At 44.5% G+C, this 23,703-nt stretch overlaps 1 protein-coding gene across 1 annotated transcript in view; it reads left to right on the forward strand.

Moving 5' to 3' along the window:
- SATB2 (SATB homeobox 2) overlaps positions 1-23,703 on the forward strand; it is a 209,839-nt gene that overhangs the window by 83,501 nt on the left and 102,635 nt on the right. Inside the window, exons 4-6 of the mRNA XM_075529383.1 lie at positions 3,749-3,875; positions 8,680-8,803; positions 19,484-19,586. Of these exons, the coding sequence (XP_075385498.1) occupies positions 3,749-3,875; positions 8,680-8,803; positions 19,484-19,586 (354 nt within the window). The remainder of the gene's footprint in view (positions 1-3,748; positions 3,876-8,679; positions 8,804-19,483; positions 19,587-23,703) is intronic.

Below are 23,703 nucleotides of genomic sequence, written 5' to 3' on the forward strand. Positions count from 1 at the left end.
ATTATTGCGTCTTTTTAATTGTAGGTCCTAAAGTTCCTCCACTCCCAACCTAATTTTAAGTCAGGGATGGGGAATTTACCTACCATTGCCTTTTGTTATTTGGTCTAAAGGCATTGCACAAAGAGTGGAGTGATGCTCTCTCTTTGAGTGCACAGACTTGTCTGGATATAAACAGTTTTATTTATGTTGTGCTCAATTCAATCATGCTAACATTTGTCTGAATTTCAGGCCTAAAATAAAGGCCCATAATTGGTGACTCAAAAGACCTTGAAATACCTGAGCACCAGGCTTTCTGTAAATGTGCGCAGACAATAGATTCCTTGGAAATGATGGAGGTGATGTAGGAAACAACACGCATTCCTGAAGTGGGACTGGTGTGGAAGGGTCTTTTTTTCTCCTTGTCCAGAGCAGTTCCAAGTGTAGCTTGCTTTAGAGTCAAAAGAACCCATCACTGGTTTTCTCAGTGGTCTCATTTGCCCCTCGGTTCAACGGTAGACGTTGAATCCGGGCCTGGTGTGAGGCCATGCCCTCCAAGGGCCCATCCTGGTTGTTCCCAACTCCCGGCCTGAGAAAGTCCCTCTCTTCTGGGCTTCAGCTCACTTCTGGTTAAAATGTGATTACTCTTAGTTGCTGTCCAGCCAGCTCTGGCTCACGGTGCCTGTCATGCATAACAGAGCTAAATGTTCTCTAATCCTGTACCATCTTCATGATGGCTGGTGCTTTCGTCCATTGTTGTAGCTATTATGTCCTCCATTAACACTTGACTACGAGCCCAAGGAATCTTTGTGGATTGCATGCCAAGGAAGGAGAATTGTATCTAAGGAACATATTTCCAAAGCGGGCTAACAAATGCAGATTAAATGCAGACACTCTTTGGAGAAGAGGCCTAATAAGCCAGGCACTCTAAGTCCTCCTGCCTGGCTGGAGGAGCGCGTCCTGTAGGAGATGCGCCTCCTAGCAGGTCTGGCGTGTGCAGGACTCTGGGAGGCAGTTGAGGAGAGAACCCTGCTTCAAGCAGCCGTGCAGCTTGGTCAATACACTGTGAAAGGAAAAGCCCACGCCGCCCCCCATTGCCTGAGAAAATGACACGCACCCGCAGCTCCCTTCCGAGCTGTAAAAACCGCTCTGTAGCAGCTGCTCTCAGTGGAGGTATTAAGTGTTGTGCAAACACCTGTGTGTCTGTCATTCCAGCCCAAATAAGCCTCCTTCCTGCTCCTGAAGGTAGTGAGAATCTACCTACATGGAAATGACTATTTCTGGAAGAGTGATTTGTCTATCAGTTCCCTCTCCCCATTTTAGGCCTTGCTTTAAAAAAAGAAAGAAAGAAATTATAGAACGTGTAATTTAAAAACAACAAAAACGTAGGTGCATCATGTGTTTGGCCCGAGACATCTTGACAATTAATATATCCATCCACCTACCAGCCAGAGCAAGGACGTTCCTTTACGGTCCTTCTGTGCCAGGGAGCCACTGCCTGCCTTCGATCACTTACATTAGTTCAGCCTGTTCTTTCGCTACGTGGGAAGAAACGATACAAACGGAGCCTGCTTGCCTGGCTTCATTGAGCGATGTCCTCAGCAAGGAGCACAGCAGGGAAAACTAGAGCTAGACTAGGGCGCCGCTCACTGCCGTCCAGTCCATCCGACCCCTCGCAACCCAGTGGGACCATAGAGCCGCCCCTGTTTGTTGCAAGGCTTTACGGGAACAGAAAGCCTCACCCTTTGCCTTGGGGAGTGGATGGTGGTTTCAGACTGCTGACCTTGTGGTTGGCAGCCCAGCGCATACTCACGACGCCACGAAGGCGCGCTGCTCCACAATAGAGATGACTGGACCAGAGGCACACATCACGTGGAGGAGTCTCTTGGAGAGCCACACCTTGAGAGCTAGTCATGGTCCATTTTCATAGGTTTTCATAATGTCCCTGAAACCAACATGGCCCACAGACCCTGTTGCTTCTGATCCTTGCTTTTCACAATGCGTAGTTGCCTGCCGCATCCCCTCGGCCACATTCATATATAAGAATCCTTTGTTGTTAGAATTTATTTACTCTAAATGCAACTCATGGGCTACCATAATACTGACTTTTGAAAGAAAGTGAAAATCGCAGTGATATGAAAACTAGGAAACCTTCCGTCATGGTTCCTGGTACCCTCTCTGTACTTTCCAAACCTGAGGCGTGAAGGAGGCGGGGCGCCGAGGGGCGGCTGTTCAGTCCAGTGGGCCCCGAGTGCTCCCTCCCCGACTCCTCCTACGCGCTGTGAGCACTTTTCATTGTCATGAGTGAGCATGTTAAGAAAACTATCCCCACAAGAAAACAGCTTTTCTTGGCAAGTGAAGTACGACTTCAGGAGCCAGAACTGGAGCCATACGGTACTATGAATGAGAGCTGTGTTACTTTATTGGAGCTGAGTCCAGGCCCTATTTATACTGCAGCATATTCAGCACCAGATTGTTCCATCTTAATACTGAAACAGTGCATCATTTTAATATTTTTGTTCTGTTTATTCCCTGTTTTCAAGCATTACGTCAAGCATTGTGCATTCATTTGTGTCACCTTGGGCAGAATGTGGCCTGACCAGAAAGGTCACTTCTCATTATTAGGCTGTCACCCCAAGCTCTGAAGCATTATCTTGTGAAGCCTTGAAATGTTGACTCATATGTACAGGTGTTCTCACTTTCTGATGATTGAAAAAAAGAATTATCTTTGAAAAGAAGAGCAGAGTTGACCTCCCCTATTTTGTCAATAATAATAATAAAACAACCACAGCAACAGTAACGGTGCTCGTCTATCTCCAGAACATCAGTGTTTCTTTATGTGTCGCAATTTTGCCGTCGGGGCCCCCGGAGTTTCATGCTATACAAACCCCGTTTTGTTATGCAGCGTGGCTCGCGATAGGGGATCTGTTTACTGTTCCATTATCAGTGTGGTAAGTGCCCCACCTGAAGGAGTTAGCGTAGTCTCACATGATGCGGAAGCTGTCCTGGGCGTCTCCCTGCTGAAGGGTGTCACTGCCATGGCCGCTCGGTGAGGCCCGGCTTCGGCCAGACTTCTTCTCTCTCACTGTTGTCCTGCTTGCCCCCCATAAGCAGGAGGAAGCCCCGAGACTGGGCACTGTTAGCACCCTGCAAAGAGGCAAGCAGGTTTAAAAAAGGAAGTCAGGAAGTCAAAGGCATCTCTGCTGTTTCTGATTCAATGCCCATTGTCTTGGGTCAAGGAGAGCAGACCCTTTGCCTGGTGCCATGCGGCTCTGGACATGAGCCCTCACTGTGCCCTTCTCCCTGGGAATCGCCCACCACAGTCAGGACGTCCTGTGTGCCGAGCCCCCACTCAGGAATACTCCTGCACAATTCAAAACGGAATCTCGTGGGTGCTTAAGGGTTGGTTTATGTGTGTTTCTGTGAAATCAACAGGCCATTATATTTAGCATCGGTCTTAAGTTAGAATGTGAAACAAGACTTTGGGGGAAGCAAGTACCTGTATGGTTTTCTAAGTAATTTTAAGAATCAGGGAAACATGGAAGAACTTGTTGTCCACACTTGAACCTCATCCTTTTATGTCCATCTTCCTGTAGCGCTAACTAACGTCATTGTCAGCGAGCAAGAAATGGCTTATTGCCCTGGGTTGTAAACTATCACCGAGTGGGCCTTGGCTGTTGACTATTGCGTGACCTCCTTAACACTGCACAAACAGTGGGGTGGTTTAATAAATAGCAGATAGGTGTTTACGATGTTTTCCTTCCCTGTGCAGGAATAATCAAGCTGGGGAGGTGGAACCCTCTCCCCCTCAGTTACGTGACAGATGCACCCGACGCGACCGTGGCCGACATGCTGCAAGATGTCTATCATGTCGTGACGTTGAAGATCCAGTTACAAAGGTGGGTGTCTCAGCGCCTCTGCCCTCCATTCCTTCCGCTCAGAGGTGCTCGGCCGTTTGTAGAGCCGCTGCAGAGGTCAGCCCCTTCAGGCTTCATGAATATCTAGACTTTGGCTGGAACACACACACAGGTACACGCACACACACACACACACTCAGATGAGAGAGAGAACGGAGGGGCACGTCTCCTGGAATCTTTATAGTCCACATTCCAAGTGTTTTATGTTTTGTTTTCAGAAGCAGTGAAGTGGGAACCCCGGGGAAGCTTGATCAATCATTAAGCACCCCCCCCTCTGAGATGGGAGCTTTCTGCGGCCCTAATGCAGTGGGTCCTCTAAACCCAGTGAAACGCTTCGCTCGTAATATCTGAAGAGCAAACACTTCTGACTTTAAGGGGCGGCTTTTGCTCATCAAAGGCTTAGCAAGAACGTGCTGACCTTGGAGACCATGCTCATCCCTCTCTGAGGCCGCACAGCCTACGGAGGCCCGGCGAATGGCGCCTGGAGCAGACATGGTCTCTAGAGCAAGATGTGCCTCAAAAGAATCTACAGGTTCTCTGCAGAAGCTCTGTTGGTAAAGATTTAGGGACTGGTGCCCTTTGGCATAAGGGTTTTGAATTTTCCCCATATAGGGAATTTGTACATGCATAGAGACCTAATATCCCATCCTTGTGAGGATGTCTTCACTTAAACTTTTTTGGGGTGAGGCAGGGGGGAGGGGGGGGTCACATCTCTAAATTTTCCTTTCTTGATAAAGTGTGCCGGCTGTTCACACTCCGCAATTTGGTGTAGCATTTGTTTGCATTGAACCTTAGAAATGTCAAATCACTAAATTTGCCATTTGTGACTGTTTAGAAGCAAAGTGCCTTCCCATTCCTACAACCAGATTAGAAAAAACACACCTCTCTCTCTCCATCCCCTCCCTCCCTCGCTCTTAAGTAGAGCTTCTTGATATCCCAAGTGACGTTTTGTAGGCTAGCTTGATAATAAACTCACAGAGCCCACACGGATGCCGTCAATGTTCAAGAGCAGCAGATTGATCCCGTGCCCCGCATTAGAGTCCCACTTTAGATCCTGTTCTTCATCGGGCTGTCTGATACCATGCAATGCCCAGGGGGCAGTACTGCCCCTGCGTGCCTGCAGTTGATGGAGATTTATTTTAAATAGAAATAGATCTTTTGCATTTATGTTTGCACTTGCAAATACTCTATAAGGATCCCTGAGGATGGAGTGGTTAAGCTGGGCAAGTGATTTGATTTTTAGAAATACCATTTATTCTCTTACTTTGCTTCCAGCATCTTAATTCAATTAATTTTGCTATCCTATTTATGAGTTGGTTTTGACTTATAGTGTCTTTAATGTCCAGTCTGATGCCATCACCAGACTTGTTGCTGTACTACAGCCTATTGTGGTTACTGTATCACTCTATTTTGGTAAGGGTCTCATAACCTTCCTTCCTGATAACATGTCACAAGTACATGATACAAAGCTTTTCCGTTCTTATTCCTGTATTTACACTGTTTTATTAGCACTTTATCCACATGCTGTACAATTCAGTGATTCAATCATACCAAGAAGAGTGGCAAAATTGTCACGGTATTCAATTTTAGAACATTTTCTCTTTCCTTCTTCTTATTTCTAAGGAGTATTTAAAAAAATCATTTTATTGCAGGCTCGTACAATTCTTATCACAATCCATCCATCCATTGTGTCAAGCACAGTATATACATTTGTTGCCATCATCACTCTCAAAACATTTGCCTTCCATTTGAGCCCTTAATATTGGTTGTTCATTTTCCCCCTTCCTCCCCACTCCCCCCACCACATGAACCCTTCACAATTCATAAATTATTACTATTTTGTCATATGTTACACTTGCCGACATCTCCCCCCACCCTCTTCTCTGCTGTCCCTCCCCCAGGGAGGAGGCTATACGTAGATTCCTGTAATCAGTTCCCCCTTTGTACCCCACCTTCCCTCCACCCTCCAGGCATCGCCACTCTCACCCCTGGTCCTGGAGGAGTCCTCTGTCCTGGATCCCTGTGCTTCCAGTTGCTATTTTGGTGGTACTTCTTCCAGAATAGACGTGTTCCTTTTGCTGGAAGTCCATGGTATCCTCAGGGTGCCTTGTCAATTCCATAACTAAAATGTGCCCATCCTCAAGTCCTCCCGAGGCTCCCTCCAGCTCGCATCTGCACACAGCCGATTGAACGCATCGCAGATTGGCTCCAGTGCCTTCCTTATCAAAATGACATGTTTACTTCCTACCACTTTAAAGAGGCTTGTTTTTTGGCAGCAAAGTTGCTCAAGGCAATGTTATTTGATTTCTTGTTTGTTGCTCCTATGGGCATTGATTATGGAGTCAAAGAAAATGAAACCTTTGATACCTTCAATATTGTCAACAATTATCATGAGTTCTTTTTTATTTTTAGTCTACGCGAGGATTTTTGTTTTCTTTATGTCAGGTGTAATCTACAACTACAGTCTGTAGTCTTTAATTTCTACCAAAAATCATTTTATTGGGGCTCGTACAACTCATCACAATCCAGCCATCCACCCATTGTGTCACGCACATTTGTACATATATTGCCATCATCATTCTCAAAACATTTGCTTTCTACTTGAACCCTTGATATCAGCTCCTCATTTTCCCCTCCCTCCCTACCTCCCCCTCCCTCATGAACCCTTGATAATTTATACATTATTATTATTTTGTCATGTCTTACACTGTCCGATGTTTCCCTTCACCTAATTTTCTACTGTCCGTCCCCCAGGGAGGAGATTATATGTAGATCCTTGTAATCTGTTTCCCCTTTCTCCCTCACCTTCCCTCCACCCTCGTGGTATCACCCACCCTCACCACTGGTCCTGAGGGGTTCATCTGTCCTGGATTCCCTATATTTCCAGTTCTTATCTGTGCCAGTGTACATCCTCTGGTCTAGCTGCACTTGTAAGGTAGAATTGGGATCATGATTGTGGGGGGAGGAAGCATTCAAAAACTAGAGGGAAAATGTATATTTCATCATTGCTATACTCTACCCTGACTGCCTCGTCTCCTCCCCATGGCCCTTCAGCTAGGGGATGTCCATTTTCCCACAGATGGGCCCTGGGTCCCCACCATGCACTCCCCCTCATTCACAATATTATGATTTTTTTTCCTTTGATGCCTGATACCTGATACCTTCGACGCCTTGTGATCTCACAGGCTGGTGTGCTTCTTCCATGTGGGCTTTTTTGTTTCTTAACTAGATGGCTGCCTGTTTATCTTCAAGCCTTTAAGACCCTAGATGCTATATGTTTTGCTAGCTGGGCACCATCAGCTTTCTTCACCACTTTTGCTTATGCACCCACTTTGTCTTCAGCGATCAAGTCAGGACAGGCTGGTGTGCTTCTTCATGTGGCTCTTGTTGTTTCTCAGCTCGATGGCTGCTTGTTTATCTTCAGGCCTTTAAGACTTCAGATGCTATATCTTTTGGTAGCTGGGCACCATCAGCTTTCTTCACCACATTTGCTTGTGCACATATTGTCTTCAATGATCGTGCATCTCAGACTGCCAAAGGTGAGCATCTCAGACTGCCAAATTGTTAGAACAAAGTATTCTTGTGTTGAGGGAGTACTTGAGAAGGGGCCCACTGTCCATCTGTTTTCTTAATACTAAACCTATAAATATATGTACCTAGATATATTTCCCCTCGTCATATATAAATATATTTACATCTGTATATGCCTGTATTTAAATATCCAAAACTACCCTTTGCCTCCTAGTTCTTTCCTCTATTTCTTTGTACTTTCCTCTTGTCCCATTATCATGTTCAGCCTTCATTTGGATTTTAGGAATTCCTCTCTGTTACATGGCCCTTGATACAGCCCTGCCAGACCTCTTAGACCCTCCTTGCCACTGATTTTGGATCACTTGTTGTTCCCTTGTCTCTGGTTTGTTAACACCCACTTCCTTTTCCCTGCCTCCCTTTCGCCATGCCCCCCCGGAACTGTCATCCTGCTGTTCTCTCTTCTGGCTTGTTTACCTGCCTGTCCCTTCCAGGTAGACATGCTGTGTACTGTCACAAGATGTGGTCTTTAGTTTTCATCACAGTCTTCCTCACTTTCAGTAGACACGGTTGTGTCATCTGCATATTGAAGGTGGTTAATAAGCCTCTCTCTACTCCTGATGCTGAGTTCTTCTTTATATAATCCAGCTTCTCAGATTGCTCAGCATACAAGTTGAAGAAGCACGGTGAAAGGATACAACCTTGACACACACCCTTTATGATTTCAAAACATGTAGTATCCTCTTGTTCTGTTTGAATGACTGCTTTCTGCCCTAACTGCGTTCTTCATGGACACAATTAAGTATTTTTAAATTCCCATTGTTCGCAATGTTATCCATAATTTGTTCTGATCCATATAGTCAAATGTCTTTTTTTTTTTTTTTTTTACATTTTGTTGGGAGCTCTTACAGATATCATTACGATCCATGGTTTCATTGGATCAGGTTTAGTTGCACAATTGCTGCCATCATCATTTACAATCCATTTTCTTTTTCCTTGAACTCCTTGATGTCAGTACCTCTTTATTCCCTCCCTCCCTTCCCCTCCCACCCACATGAACCCTTCGTAAATTCTGTATTATTGTTGTTTTTGTTTTGCCATACCTTACACCATCAAATGAATCCATTCACTCTCAGACCTGGTTGGGGGATATTCACAAAAGTCAGCAGTTAGACCTGGAACTATTTATATGTTTGTGTTTTGTTGTTTTTTTCCTGACTGAGATTTTTATGTTGCATGTTGTTGCTCTGTTTCTTAGCTGTTCCAAGTTAGAAGACTTGCCTGCGGAGCAATGGAACCATGCCACTGTTCGCAATGCCTTAAAGGAACTGCTCAAAGAGATGAACCAGAGCACATTAGCCAAAGAATGCCCTCTCTCCCAGGTCAGTGTCTCCAGTCATGGTCCTAAAATATGCAGCCTCCGGTGCACTCTCTCATAGCAGTGGGGAGCCCTGTCTCGACAGCTGTCTTGCTCTTTCATTTTGCGAGTTGCAAGGCATTCTAGGAGGTGATGGTGGTGCTTTATGTTAGGGAGGAGGCAATGCCCCTTGTTTGGAGCTGTGTTGGGTTGGGGATGTATTAAAATATTTTTCCTGCAGAATCATAACTTCCCGATGGGCCACAGGAGGCTCAGAGAAGCACTCCAGTGACCTGCCCAAGGTTGCTCAGCTGGTTAAGAATAGAAGGTTGAGAGTCTCAGCCAAACCTCCCATCCCTGTGTTCTTCTGGAATGCACAGCATCCCTCTGTCTGTGGAGCACGTCAGCCGGGGCAAAGACTGTTCTGTGATTTACTGAGACTTTTTTTTTATGTCTGGTGGACAGAGAGGATCTTTATATCATATATACTTGTGGAGATTTGGGAGCTAATTCCCCACAAGAAAATGTACCAGGACAAAAAGTGACATTCACCTTTTTGGTAAACCAATGGAAAGCTACAAAATGAAGGCTGGGCCAATCACAGGCTTGGTAGAAGAAAAGGCTGTCTCTGTCCATCTTTGTCCATGGGCTAAGGCCCCAGTATATCTAGGGAGGTAAAATTTCACCTGTGGCAGGTTGGAACTGCCCTACAAATGAACTCAGTTTGACATTGTCTGAAGCCATGAATGGAAATCCGTCTTTGGTGTGAGTTACTACACTTGATTTAAAACAGTGAGTTAATTACATGTTTGTCAAGTTCAAAGGCGTGTGAACCATAGCAACCTGAGGCGCCATTAGCTATGTCCCAAGGGCGTGCACTCTTTGGGGAAGCATGGAGACTGAAGGTTGAGAGCATGTATTCTAGTCAGCTAGACCTGGGTTCCTGTCGTGACTTAAAAACCTTTGCAACTTGCTCATATTAACTCATTTCTTTATAGGTACAAACAGGACCGTGATAGTCATAAGTCATATACCTGTTGCCATACAATCGATTTGGCTCATGGTGAGCTCGTGGGTGTTACAGCAGAGAACTGTGCTTCATAGACATTTCACTGGCTTTCCAAGGTGTGTCCAGGTGGATTTGCACCAGTTGCCAGCTGAGTCCATTAACCATTTGGACCATTCAGGGACTCCCTTAAGTCATATGACAACGACTACATGGGGTAATAAGCATGCCATACTCAGCCCGGGGGCTGGTATTCCATACAGCTCCACAAAACGCATCAGCGATCACGGTGGTGATGCCATTGTTAGGGTACACTCCGTGGCTTATGTGTGCACTTGTGCCTTGCAGAGGACAGCGCTTTGAAATTTGAATGCTCGGAGACAAAGCACACGACTAGTATTTTGCCTCTAACAACTGAGAAGGTATACACCTGGGTAGTGGGACATGAGAAGAAAGAGGGGGATCAACGTTTCTTTCTTTTCTTTTTTATAATCCTCTACTGTTTATTTCCTGTTTCACTAAATCCCCATTTACAGATTAATATTTTTTAACATCAGTTTTTTACCTGGTCTTGTGATTCGGGTTTTCATATACCCACCTGGATGTAGGTGCTAAAATCTTGATGCGAGAATTTGGATTTATCCTAATGAAAAATGCTTAGGAAGTTAAAAAACAAATATTTTGATTATTCTGATAACAGACAGGGACAAGATAAAGAACATGCTTAGAGCAAACTTTCCATCATTCTCCTCACTTTTATAATTAATCATAATGATTTTTTTTCTTAGAATCACATGGAAATCAAACAGACTTTTCTTAGAAGGGGTCAAGCTCCCAACTTAAGCTCACAAATTCGGATTTCATTCCGGGCTTTCGCGGCTATGGAGCTTTGGTGCAGATGAACACATCACGATTATCACAGTTGTTTGTAGCTATGATAGCACAAACCAGCACGCACCAGGACCTGCGAGCCCCAAGTTCTAACTTCAATTCTTTTATGTTAAATCTGTGATCCTGCCAGCTTCTCGGGGCTCTGTTAAACTCTTGGATAAGCTGGACATGATCTCATCTCCATCTTTCACAGAATTTGAAAGTGCCCTGGGATTCAAATGAGATGATCTTGTCCCTCCAAAAAACCACCCAAACAAACAAAATCAACAAACTCCTTCTCCTCTCTGTTCTCTTCTTGTCCACACCTAGTTGCCTAAAAATCCTCTTGTCTGTCCCTCTCTTGCTTGATCCTGTGATTTCCCTGCCTCGGTATCTGGAATCGTTCGCTCTGCCACTGCCTCATTTTGACCGTCATCGGTTTTCATCTGAAATCATTCAGCTTTTCTGCCCTCATGACGTACTCATCTGCTACCATATTATTCGCTCTTAGGAATATGGGACCTTTTCTTAATCTGCCCAGCACCAGTGACTCCCCGCCCTTAGTCCCCACTGCAATAGCAAATCCAGACTCCAAGGCAGGGCCTCTGACAGGCTTCAAGATGCCAGTCTTCTTTCCCCTCCCGCCCCCTTTCTTCACCTCCCTGGTCTGGTTAGATGCCTGCAGACATGACTAAACCTTCAATGAGACATTTAACCAAACCCATTGCTATCAATTGTTCTTCTGATTTATAAAATCTCTACCGGAGAATATAGCCTCATCTTTCTCCCATGGAGCAGCTAGAGAATTTGAACCAGTCTTGCAGTTAGCTGCCCAATGCTTGCCCAACAGTTATACCAGGACTTATTTCTTACATTTAGGAAGACTCGAAACGAATTCTGGACGCTAGTTCTAGAGGAAGATACTCTTTCATTCTGTCCCTCCTTCCCTTTTTCCCTCCCAGCTCCGCCTTCTTTCTCCCTTGTTTCTTTTCAGCCTCTGGTCCTGGGTTCCTTGGGAATCTTTGCGTCCCCTGGCATTTGTCTCCCCCATTTCTGCTTGCTTTTCTCTGTGTCTAGTTTATCCTTTCTGTATCTAGAAGGTGATTGGTTTAAAACACACCCTACACTGATAACACTCATCAACATAATAAAGAAAAGCCTGTTCCTAAATGGAGTTACAGCCAAAGGACAGGGCTTATGATACTTAACACCTATTTCGGAAGGACAAAATTCAATCCATAACACCCGCTACAAGTGCTCATGGCAACTTCAAAATGTTTACAAGTCGCAGCTTGACACAGTAAGTTGGTGGTTGATGCCCAACTCATTTCAGTCAAACAGAAGCTCAGTTCTGCTTAGGATTTGGGGCAAATCTGATGTGGGCTTCTGGCATTGCTTTCTGCTCATGAAAAGGAGCGCTGAGGTAGACCTTCTTGGCTAGCACGGGCATGTGATGTGAGTCCTGACATTACATATTCTTGCAGCTCTACCCTGCACTTAACCTATTACTCATCACCCCAAGACATTTCATGCCATTCACTTAACAACACTAGTCAGTCCTGCGCCATCCTCACACTGCTGTTACTTGGAGCCCATTGTTGCAGCCACTGTGTCAGTCCATCTTGTCGAGTCTTCCTCTTGCTCACTGTCCCTCTCCCTTACCAAGCACAATGTCCTTTTCCAGGTACTGGTCTCGCCTAATCACATGTCCACAGTATGTTCCTTCTAAGCAATGTCCTGGCTGTACTCCTTCCAAGACCGATTTTCTTTATTCTTTTGGCAGTCCATGATACTTCCAATATTCTTCTCCGGCACAGCACAAATGCATTGATTCTCCTTCAGGCTGCCATATTTAATGTCCACTTTCCACCCACATATAACATGATTGAAAATATCTTGGCTTCGGTCAAGCACACTTTCGTCCTCAAAGTAAAGTCCTTGATTTTCAACACTAGACAGAGGTATTACACAGCACATTATCCAGTGCTATGTGTCTTTTGATCGTTTGACTGCTGCTTCCAGCGTTGATTGTGCCTCTAAATAAGACTTAACTCCTTGACAACATCAGTATTTTCTCTTTTTTAATCCTCATATTACCTATTGTTCCAGCTGTGAGGATTTTTGTTTTAGTTACATTGAGTTGTAACCCATAGTGAAGCCTGCAGTCCTTGACCTTCATCAGTACGTGCTTCACATTCTCATCACTTAAAGCAGGGGTCCTCAAACTTTTTTAAACAGGGGCTAGTTCACTGTGCCTCAGACCTCTTGGAGGGCCAGACTACAGTTAAAAAAAAACTATGAACACATACCTTATTTTGAATTAAAAGAAGAAACGGGGCAAAACACCCAGAGGGCCAGATAAATGTCCTCAGCGGGCTGCATGTGGCCCGTGGGCCATAGTTTGAGGACACCTGACTTAAAGCAAGCAAGGTTGTGTCACCTGCATACCGCAGGTTGTTGCTAATCCTTCCTCCAGTCCAGATGCCACATTGTTTTTCATCGAATCCAGCTGCCCTGCTGATTGTTCAGCAGAGAGATTGAATAAGTGGGGTGAGAGCATACAACCCTGACACCCCTTCCTTTCTGGATTTTAAACCATTTAGTCCTGCATTTCAGCGTGGAGGCAGGGTCACCTGTTTTCATGATTGTCTTAGAGCAGATATATGGAACTTTTTTTCCCAGAGTTCAGTCGATTCAGTGTGAAGAAGAATGCATTTTTTTGTCTTAAAATCAAGATGAGTCAGTAATGTAACTCCATATTCTACATAAAATGATTGGAGTCTCATTTAAGGGCCAGGAACTTTGCACTGACTAAGAAAACACTGGTGCAGAGAAAAACCTAACTTTGAATCTAGGAACAAGTGAGTTAGCCAGTACTCCTTACCTTAAGGGAGAAAACGAAACGTTGCTGCTTTTAAAAGAACTCGTCCGCATTACTCTCAAGACAAACTATATAAGGTATTCCTTACTCAAGTTTGATAATCACATTAAAGGACCTATTCATAGAGAATACATTTTTTTTCTTGACCATTCCAAAGAGTAACTTTGAGGACAGCAGGAAAGACTGGAGCGAGAAGTCCATAAATGCGCATGAAGTGTAGCCTGAGGCACATATATTTAGAGCAAGGGGAAGTGATGTTTTAGTTAGTCTCTGTCTGGACAGATGTCTGAAAAGTATAGGTTTTGTTTATGTGCCTGTGTGTTTGTTTTTCACTCCACCTTTAAAGTATGTGATGACATACTACCTGACAACCTCTCACTTTACCCCCCCTCCGTCTCTTCAAGCTTCTACCTGGGCCCTATCGACTGTCCCTAGCATCTTCATTTCCTACACCTTACTCAGGTGACCAGATTTGAACATTGGTACAGCAGGACACCAGCGATAACACTCACATCCTGGCGAGATGGCCACACGGCAGCCGGAAACCGTCTACCCTAGCTTGTCGTGCATTCTTTCCCAAACTCGGGACTTTTAAAACTGCTGAGAGACGCGGGAGAAAATTGTTAAAAAATTGGACTGTCCCGCCCAAATCAGGACGTCTGGTCACCTTTTAGGCCCAACTCTGTCTCCCCTCACACATGATCTCTTTAACTGTTGTGGGATGAAAGCACGGTGGGCATGTCTTTCTGTGGCTTATGCGTTCTTATTTGAAGAGTTGCTGAAAAAGAACCAAGTTTCCTTCCTGGCTGCGGGCTATGTGCCCCCCAGTCCTTAGTGTTCCGATCCATGAAAATACATGGAGCTCATAGCACCTGTCTTGTCTGTATAGTAGGTTGTTGTGGGGATCAAAAGGGATGATTACAGAGACGGTTTGGTTACGTGAAAGCTGCAGTGAAGGTACAACTAATGTGGAAGTGCTGGCCCGTCGCAGTGTGAGCCGGTCCCATGCCTGTGCTCTCTGCTACCCTAGATGGGCTTTCAGAATGTGTAGAGAGCAGTCTGCCCAGGGTGCTAGGAGGGGCTTTATTGCTAAGCACTTGAGGGATAAAATGACGGGTTTCAAAAGTTAGTCAACTGCAAAGATATTACTAGGTATCTGGCATGAGTTGACAACAGACTGCCTGCCCATTTGGGGATCATTAAAAGACCTATCTGTACTATTCCAGAGTAATCGGGCTGTGAAATCAAGCAGCTAGTAGGGTCAGTAGAACTACCCCCACCCCCACACACAACCCCCCCCCCCCAATTTATCATGTGTTGATCTACTGACAACTGACTCAGGAACTCATGTTGCAAGAGATTCACCTGTGACAGCTGGAAGGCAATACCTAACCAGTGGTTGTGATGATCGGATGAAAGCATTGTCTGGTCGAAGGAGAACTGCCATTGGCTGACCCCACATCTTGTTTTGGGACTTTTGCCTGAATCCTCACTGACATCCTTTCACAGATGGGGGTGCTACAGCTCAGACAAAGAGGCCTTCATCAGCTGTGCAGGAGAAAAGACAATCCCAACCAAACTCCTTGCCATGCGGCCGTTCCTACTCATAGCAGCGCTATAGGATGGAGTGGAGCTACCGCTGTGGGTTCCCCCGACTGTAACTCTTTATGGGTGTGGAGAGCCTCATCTTTTTCCCACTGAGCAGCTGTTGACTTTTAACTGCTGACCTTGCACTTAGCACCCCAATGCAGGGAAGGGCTTTTGTGTGCAGACTCTTCCTACTTCAAAGACCAGATGCAGGATTTTCTCTTCCCGTTAGAATAGTAAACGTTACAATTCAATCGCTCAGAAATGGGAAGGGAAAGGTGTAAGAAGACTGCCTAGTGACATCAAGAGCATTTTCATCATAAGTAATTTCTCCAGATGAGCAGCATGCCACAGAAACCAAATCCATCCAACACAGCCCCCCACTGTCAAGTCATCTCTGACTCACAGCACCCTCCTGAGCGCATATCCCAGAGTCGAATGAAAGGACTGAGAGAGAGAGAGGAGCCGAGAAGGTACACGCTGCCCATGGACTGCACCGTGCTCTCCCCGCTCTGTTGACATGAGAAGGGCAGCAGCAGATGCCAGTCCCACCCCCCCCCCCGACATTTGACGGCCACTGACAGGCCACGTGACCACTCACCTAGGTGTGAAGAAGCACTGTTTTCGTAGTGTGAGGGTATAGGGTATCTGCAGCTTAGATGCTTTTAGTATAAGGCTGATGCTCAAACGCAAATCCCATTAGGCCAAAGGGGATGTGGGGAAGGGTATCCAATAATTGTATCTTTCTTTTTGCAGGGGTATTGAGAATGTTTGGATCTCTGGCTTTCCAAGTATTATCATAAATGTCATTTTATCTTTGTTGATGATTTTATTCTTTCTTTTTAACTTTGCCTTTTCAAATATCACTTCCATGTCTAGGTGGCAAATTATCATGGACTATAAATACAGAATCCTTTATTTTGTCTCCCTCCCTTCCTGAAATTAAAAACAAACAAACCTTCATACTTAAAACTTTATGATTGATGAAAAAGAAGTAAAAATACTTCCAAAAAGTTTCTATCATTGAGGGGGCATGTTCAGCACTTTAATTTATCTTTATATTATTATTTGTAGTACAATTTGTCATCAAATTGCTTAACCTGCAGTTACCGACTGAGTGGTTTTTATGGCTGTGTCTACCTTTTTTAAGGGGGGCTGAGTGGTTGCTTGTTACCTGTGTGCCCCTCCCTTCCTGTCTTAGCACCTCACTCCCATGTACTGCTGTGCCCTCGGTAGATGCAAATTCATTTTACTATCTGCTTCAGTAAAATATAGCTCCTCTGTTTATATGTTAAAACAACAGCACAAAACTTCCGATTATTTGTATTCATATTTGTATATAGGTACTCAAGTATTGGTTGCATTATGTCTTGAAAATGTAGACTCGGATCATGTTTGTTTTTCAAAAGATTCTTAAAAACTAAAAATTAAAAACAGAAAAGGATTCTAAAAGTTTGTCTGTTGATTATAATGATTGGTAAACATAAAACAACAGTAGCAAAACCCCATATGCGTGTGTTTTACAGCAAGGAACGAACTCAGATCTTTGTTTGATGTCGTGTAGTGTAGGTAGTTGGAGTTTGAATCATTACTCATGACATTTCGCATCAAATGTATCTCATCGGGTTCCTGTTGACTTTAAAGTGCACACCGATTTCAGCCACATTCAAAGGGTTTTAAAAATGTGGCTTGAGGATGAATTAGCAGTTAGTTCTCTGTGCCCGAGGACCTTGGTTGCTTTCTAGAGTGAAAGTCAGCAAACACGGTCAGCCACTTCAAACAGGGCATCTAATTTATTAAATTGTGTTTCTTAAAAACTGAGCACTTGCGAGAAGATGGCCTCTTTCGTGTGTGTCCAGGGCGAGGCCAAATGGTTCAGAATCAGGCCACGGGGACAGGACAGTCTGCTTTAGGAGCCGAGAACGCTCATTTTACTTTGAACCTAGGAATAATAAGACATAACATGACTTCTTATCTAAAGTAAACCCAAGGTGTACCTCTCTTGTTTTTAAAGCTCTCTGATGGTAGTTCTTATCTGTAGAAGTATTTCAAGTGTCAACTAAGCGCCAAGTCCTGCAGGGAATTAAAAGATAAATAACAAGGTGCCGCAAACTTAAATCAACATCTTCAATGTCTGAAGATTCTCATTTCTAGGAAATTGCCTTTATTTGTTAACTAATTTCTCGGTTTATAACTTAAGCCCGTTTCTTTCCTTGCTCTGCAGTGATAGGGACTCGTTAAAATAATCTGCGGAAGAGAATAAATGTGATTTTGTCTCCGGATAGTGAAGTCCTCCTCATTAAATAAGACATACGAAGCTGACTCAAGCACAGGGGCTGGTGATCAAGCTGAGAGATGCTCAGATGGTCTTTATTCATTTCCTTGTCCCATTGACTAATTGACACTGGCATCTGGCAGTGCCAGGGAAGATGCTGCTGAGGGAGAGGTGAAGTTGAGAGGCTTGAGAGAAGGAAGTGTAGGTTGTCTTGGTCCTGAGTGATGTGGCCAAGAAAAGCCACGTGGGCAGCTCTAGAGTGCCCTTGAGCCACTCTCAGTTCTGCTCTGCTAGTTAACTCCCACCAGAGCTAAGTCTCCTCTGCCTTTCTAGAGGATAACATTTATGTGAACAGCAGAGAGACAGCAAATACATTGCGATTCTTCACATACACTAGTGTGACTGGTGCACTCTATTATTAGGCTGCTTTCTTGTTCAAATTTTCATTAGTATGATATTTCAGTTTGGCATTTTAAAATTCATCTCTGTCCCTTTTCATCTGTTACAGTTCAGTGACTCAGATATTCCCCATTAGAACTGTGTTCAACACTAGGGAGAAGGAAAAAAAAAAAGAATCAGACCTTACTCACTGTCCTCAAGGGTCTCACAGACTAGGAGAGAGAGAAAAGCTTGGTCCAGGGAAGGAGGGAGCCCCGCTAATCAGGTGACAGTCTGTGCAGAGCCGTGCCTCAGGGAGGTTAGCGATCCACTGAGTACCCGGAGACTCATACCCTCAGGGATACGTGCAGGTGATGGTGGCCCTGCTCTTAAAAGGGTTCTTACTCTTTCCCTTTAGAGAATAGAGTTGCCCTTTAGTTGCCCTGGGACAGGATGGCCATGCGCTATGTAAAAAGGGGCAAGGGCTTTCTGTGGATCGAATTCGGAACCGTCCCCCGCCCCCCCAACCCGCCTTGCCAGAACTGAAAAACGATTAAACAAAGCTAGGCTCATGGAAAGGAAAGCCTTTTCATTGGGAATCTATGAAGGGCTGTCTGCTGGTATTTGAACCTCCTGGTAAATAGCTTGGCGTGGCCTTGATTTATTGTTACTGCTCTACCATTTGGTAGAAATATCACTTTGTGTTCTAAGATTTCTCCGGGGGGGATATGCGTACTTATATTTTTATTATATATTATATTTTGTATCTAGTTATTATATATACACATACATTTAAAGGAAGATGTGATTTCAAGGCATGCTATAAAAACTTCCACAGGTTATTTGGATCTCTTGAGTTGTTTATCTCTGTTTCTAGGCAGAATTTTTAGAAATAAAATACATATCTGAAACATACATGAATGATCACAGTCAATTACATGTAAATGAACAAACATTGACTGCAAACAGATCTTTGCAGGTCATTGAGTTCAAGGTGTGCGACTCTTATGCTAATGTTTTTGTGATCAGCCAGCTTGTGCTCGCCATCCCCTTCCTTTTGCCCGTCACCCCCCATTGCAAACCGGCCAGCTCAAAGGGGGAGCTGAGAAGGCAGAAGGAGGTGAAGAGTCTGGAGGAGTCATTTATTTAAGTACTCAGAAAATTTGAGCTTTGGTTCATTTTTGGTTGAAATGCAGTACAAATGTTATGTTTAGTTTGCTCTGCTCTAAAATAGCACTGTTAATTTTTTCATTTGGTGCATTTTCACACAAGTGCTAATCACACGTTTCTATAAATTATATTAATTTAACTTATTTCCCTAACTGTTGTTCCACAGTGAGTAGCACGGATGTTCTCAGATTCTTGGCTGGGTAAGCTGGTTGCCTTTGGAATCAGAACAGAAACATCTGAAAGGCATTATTTACTGGAGCATCTGATCTCACCTTTTGCTCTGGTTACTGAATCGCAACTCTTCTTCTGTGCACCTCACCTGTACGTCCCCCCCCCCCTCCATCCCTGACAGTGTCCCCAGAGTGGAGAAAGCACTGTGATCATTCAGTATTCAAGTGCAGGTATTCATGTTGGATGCTAGGCAGTCCTGTTTGCAGCAGAGTCTAGAAGACAAAAGAGATGAATGGGGACTATCGCGAGCCCATTCTTGGAGTACTCACATTTTTGGGGAAAATAACGCTTTTATTTTCCCTTCCAGAGCATGATTTCATCCATTGTAAATAGCACATACTATGCCAACGTGTCGGCGACCAAGTGCCAGGAGTTTGGGAGATGGTATAAGAAGTACAAGAAGATTAAAGGTAAACAGATCCTTTTGTTTTAAAAGTCTGTTTTCAGTTTCTTAGATGAATTACTAATACTTTAGGATTTATGCCAGTTTTAGATTCAATTTATATAGTTTTGTACAAAGGTGATATTCTTAATACTTCCACCGTGTGATACAAATTGGTTTCTTTGGCACAAACATTGTATCTCAGTGTAATAGAGGAAGTTTGCAGTTTTCACAAGAGATGCATGGGAAGACCCAAATCTTGAGAAATGTTTTGAAATGGCTTATTCCAGAAAGGCATGTCTATTTTAAGAACTTAGTCATTTTAATGAACATATCACTTTTGGTCAACCCCCCACTTGGAGTTTAAATACCGATCAGCGGGTGGGGATTGGTCAGACATGGAGGTATGGTGGGCTGTGAATTAGACTGCTAACCACAAGGTTGGCAGTTCGAAACTACCAGCCATTCCTCGGGAGAACGATGAGACTTTCTACTCCCATAAAGAGACTTAGTCTGGGAAACTGCGGGGTCAGTTCATTCCTGGCCTGTAGGTTGCTATGAGTCAGAATCAACTCAAAGGCAGTGAGTTTGGTTTTGGGGTTTGTTGTATTGGAAGACCATTCCAGATCACGGGTTGAAGCAAAGGTTATTGGATGCAAATCTTTGCCTTCCGCTTGCTGGCTGTGTGAGCTGGGGCACATTATTTCACTTAACTAAACCTCAGTAACCAGAAAGTTGACAGCACACTGGTCACGGTGTAGCTGTGTGTAGTTTTGAGACCTAACTAAGACTAGTACGCAAAGTGCAGCCTCCTCCTACATAAGAACTCTGAGACAGTGGATTTGGGTGGTGGTGTTGGCTGTGGCATCAGTTCCGACTCCTGGTGACCCTAGAGAACCAAGTAGAAACTGCCCTGTAGGATTTCGAAGGCTGCCAATCTTTAAGAAAGACAACAGTGACGACTTTCCCCCACAAAACAGCTGGTGGGTTAGAACCATTGACCTTTTGGTGAGCATTCGGTCACTTTCAACACCGCGCCACTGGGGCTGCTCTGTGAGCATAGTAGTGATCATTAGTAGGGGTAATCCTGGAGCCCCCGTGGCACAGTGGGGAAAGTGCTCAGCTGCCAGCTGTCAAAGGTCACCCGTTTGCGGACCCCAGCGGCCCTCCGGGGAAAGCTGTGACAGTCTGCTTCCATCAAGATGTGAGAGCATGGTAAAGTCAGGGATGGCAGATGGAGTGAGGTTAGAATGTAATTCCTTAGCACCCGATCTCCCTTTTGACTCCTTTTAAAGTTGTTTCAGTCTTTAATACGGTCTGCTTTCTTTTCTCCCTGTTTTGTCCAGTCGTTGTTGTTGGAGTTGGGGGTTTGTTTGCTTACTGTTTCTGTTTTGCGTGACTTTCGGCATAGGAAATACAGGGTAGGCAGAGCTGTAGAGGTAGTCACTGGATCAGGAATTCCCTGGAGGCGTAGACGGGTAGAGGCGGGAACGGGAAGCGAACAACAGTGGAGATGAGAGGAAAATGTTCTGAAATTGATTGTGGTGATTTGCTTGTACAAATCGTCTTAATATGATCGAATGATTAAATTGTAGCACAAGTGAAGTATATGCCAATAAAATGATTTTTCAAAAAGGACTTAACCATTTTGGAAACCTTATGGGGCAGTCAGCATTGACTTGACGGCTGCGCTGTGGTTTTGGGTCAGTAATAGTTTTAGTAGAAACATAGAAGGTATTGGATGATCTTAAAAATAGTTTCTTAGGTGATGAACAGCACACTCTTTACAGCACATATCAGCAATATGTCAATATTTGAAAACGTCTTTTGCTCTCATCTCAGTTCAGATAAATGCTAGCAGCATCACAGGGTTATAAGGACATTTTTTCCTTTGGTGCCAGGATAGGTCCGTGTGCAAGGATCCTGCGTGATCATAACGTCATCCACCGTGCTGTTATTGGTGTGCACGGTCTTGCTGACAGCTCGCTGCCCCCAGCCGAGGGCTGAACAACAATTTAGGGTCTCGGTGGAAGGAAAGGTTGCACGTATTTGTTTCACTACGTGCAGACTTCCTTTGTGGTGTCCGAAGAATGCTTGTTGGCTGGTGAGGGAGTGGAAGCTTGCTTACAAGGTTACCTTTGGACAAAATGAGCCTTCCATGCCCATTTCTGACTACAAAAGGAATGGGCGCATTTGATACTAGTGACACGAGTTATGGAAAGCCTATAAGGCAGAGATGAATCTCCCTGTTTGGTTGCCAAGGCTGTAAATCCTTCTGCTAGCAGAGTGCCACGTTTTTCTCACATGGAGTGGCCGACAGGTTTGAACCACTGACCTTTTGGGTTGCATCTATTATTTAACTTCCTTAGTTGTTACACAGCCAAGGCAAATCTTTTAAAAAATTTTAGCACTGAAAATTGAATTCAGATCCATTCCTTTCCAATGCAGTCTGAATTCTTAGGCCCCTAGGAGCTGGTTTGGACACTTCACTTCAGTATTACAAGTGTTCTCGCATGTAAAGGACTAGATAAATAGCTCCTTTTCATGACAAAGCACGACTGTACGGTTCAGAAGTGTTCCACGTCTTTGCTTTGTTTTGTTTTTAAAATAGGATTACATAACCTCTGTGGCTAACAATCAGAAACATCTCACAGTTTCCAGGTCATCTGTTGGACCCCACTTGCTTCCTGATGTAAGAGAAAGGAAGAGAGGGAGCACTTTCATAGGCTGGAGAGCTCGGAAAGCAGAGCGTCTTCAGAAATAATCCAGATTCAGGAAACCTGTGAGCCCTTCTCTGTAGTGCCCTTCTCAGAACTGCCTCTACAGGACCTGTGTGCCAGCCAGGGTGTGTGTGCGTACATGCATGTGCTGTGTCTGTGCATGCATTTGCACCCATGCTTTCTGCTTTCTCTCTCAGAGATGCAGTTCTTCAAGCTAGCCTTCTTCTTCTTCTTTTCTTTGCCCCCTCCAAGGTAGTAAATGCACAGTTAAATCACTTAAGTGCTATAAAAGTAGACTGAGACCTTGACTTCACTCGGGAGGTCAAGGATCCGCACCTGAAAGGGCTGCCAGACAGTGGGTACATAAGCTATTCAAAGAGAGAGAGCCCATTGTTGCTGCTTTGAAGTGTGTGTGTGTGCACGTATGTGCGTGTGTGGGGGTGTGTGTGTGTGTCTGTAGGAGGAGAAACAGGGAGGTTAAGGTATGTGTGAAGTAAACACAAGCTGCCGTCAAACAGTTCAAGTGGTGTTGATTCATCAAGCAAGGGAGTGGGAGGAAAAACAGAGTCCATGACAGGTGTGATTGTGCGTAGAAAACGAACAGCAGAGGGGTGTGTTTTATTAACTTTCGACCCTCAGGAAAAAGGACAGTGTTGGGCCTACCCAGGCACCCTTCATTTGAGAGACTTTTGTTGTTGTTGTTGCTGTGCTTAGATGTTGCTGTGGAATTCCTTCTAATAGGACACATTTCTCTTGGGCAGGTCATGATTTGGTTCACAAAATTTCTTTTTGTGTCCATCCATTTTTAAAGTAAAAGGGGGAAAAAGTAGTAAGGAATTTCTGGAGGGTCCCTGGATGGCACAAAAGATCAAACAGCTCAACCACTGGCTGAAAGGCTGGGGGTTTGGCCCATTGAGTCAGGGTTGACTTGATGGCGGTGAGCTTGGGTTTTGAGCGAGCGCCCTAAATAAAAGTCTGGCAAGCTTCTGAGATGTTATTGCCTTGAAAACTCTGTGGAGCAGTTACACTCTCTGTATGTGGGGCTGCAGTGAGTTGGGATTGGCTCTATGGCAGCTAACAATAGCAATCGAAGTGAATTGCACATCTGCACATCAGTGGTAGCAGAACCAGGACTCTGTCTTGGCTCTCTTCTTGAGAAGCCAGGGTCAGAGTACCATGTCCCTGTTTGCCTTCCCATGCCCTATGTCCACCCCAACATCACAGTGTGCATGTAGTCTCGTGACTGCTACTCTCTGTAGAAGAAAATCTCAGGCTCACTTACTGATGTCCCAAACTAAATGCAGGCTCCATTGTTAAATATGTTTTGTATTATCTGCTAATGTCTGTTTTAATAAAACAGTGGGAACTAAATGGTTACTTCTTAATCAAAACCACGATTTCCTAAACATAAGCTATGGGAATCTG

The sequence above is a fragment of the Tenrec ecaudatus genome, chromosome 13 (genome assembly GCF_050624435.1).
Source record: "Tenrec ecaudatus isolate mTenEca1 chromosome 13, mTenEca1.hap1, whole genome shotgun sequence".
Taxonomy (NCBI): Eukaryota; Metazoa; Chordata; class Mammalia; order Afrosoricida; family Tenrecidae; genus Tenrec; species Tenrec ecaudatus.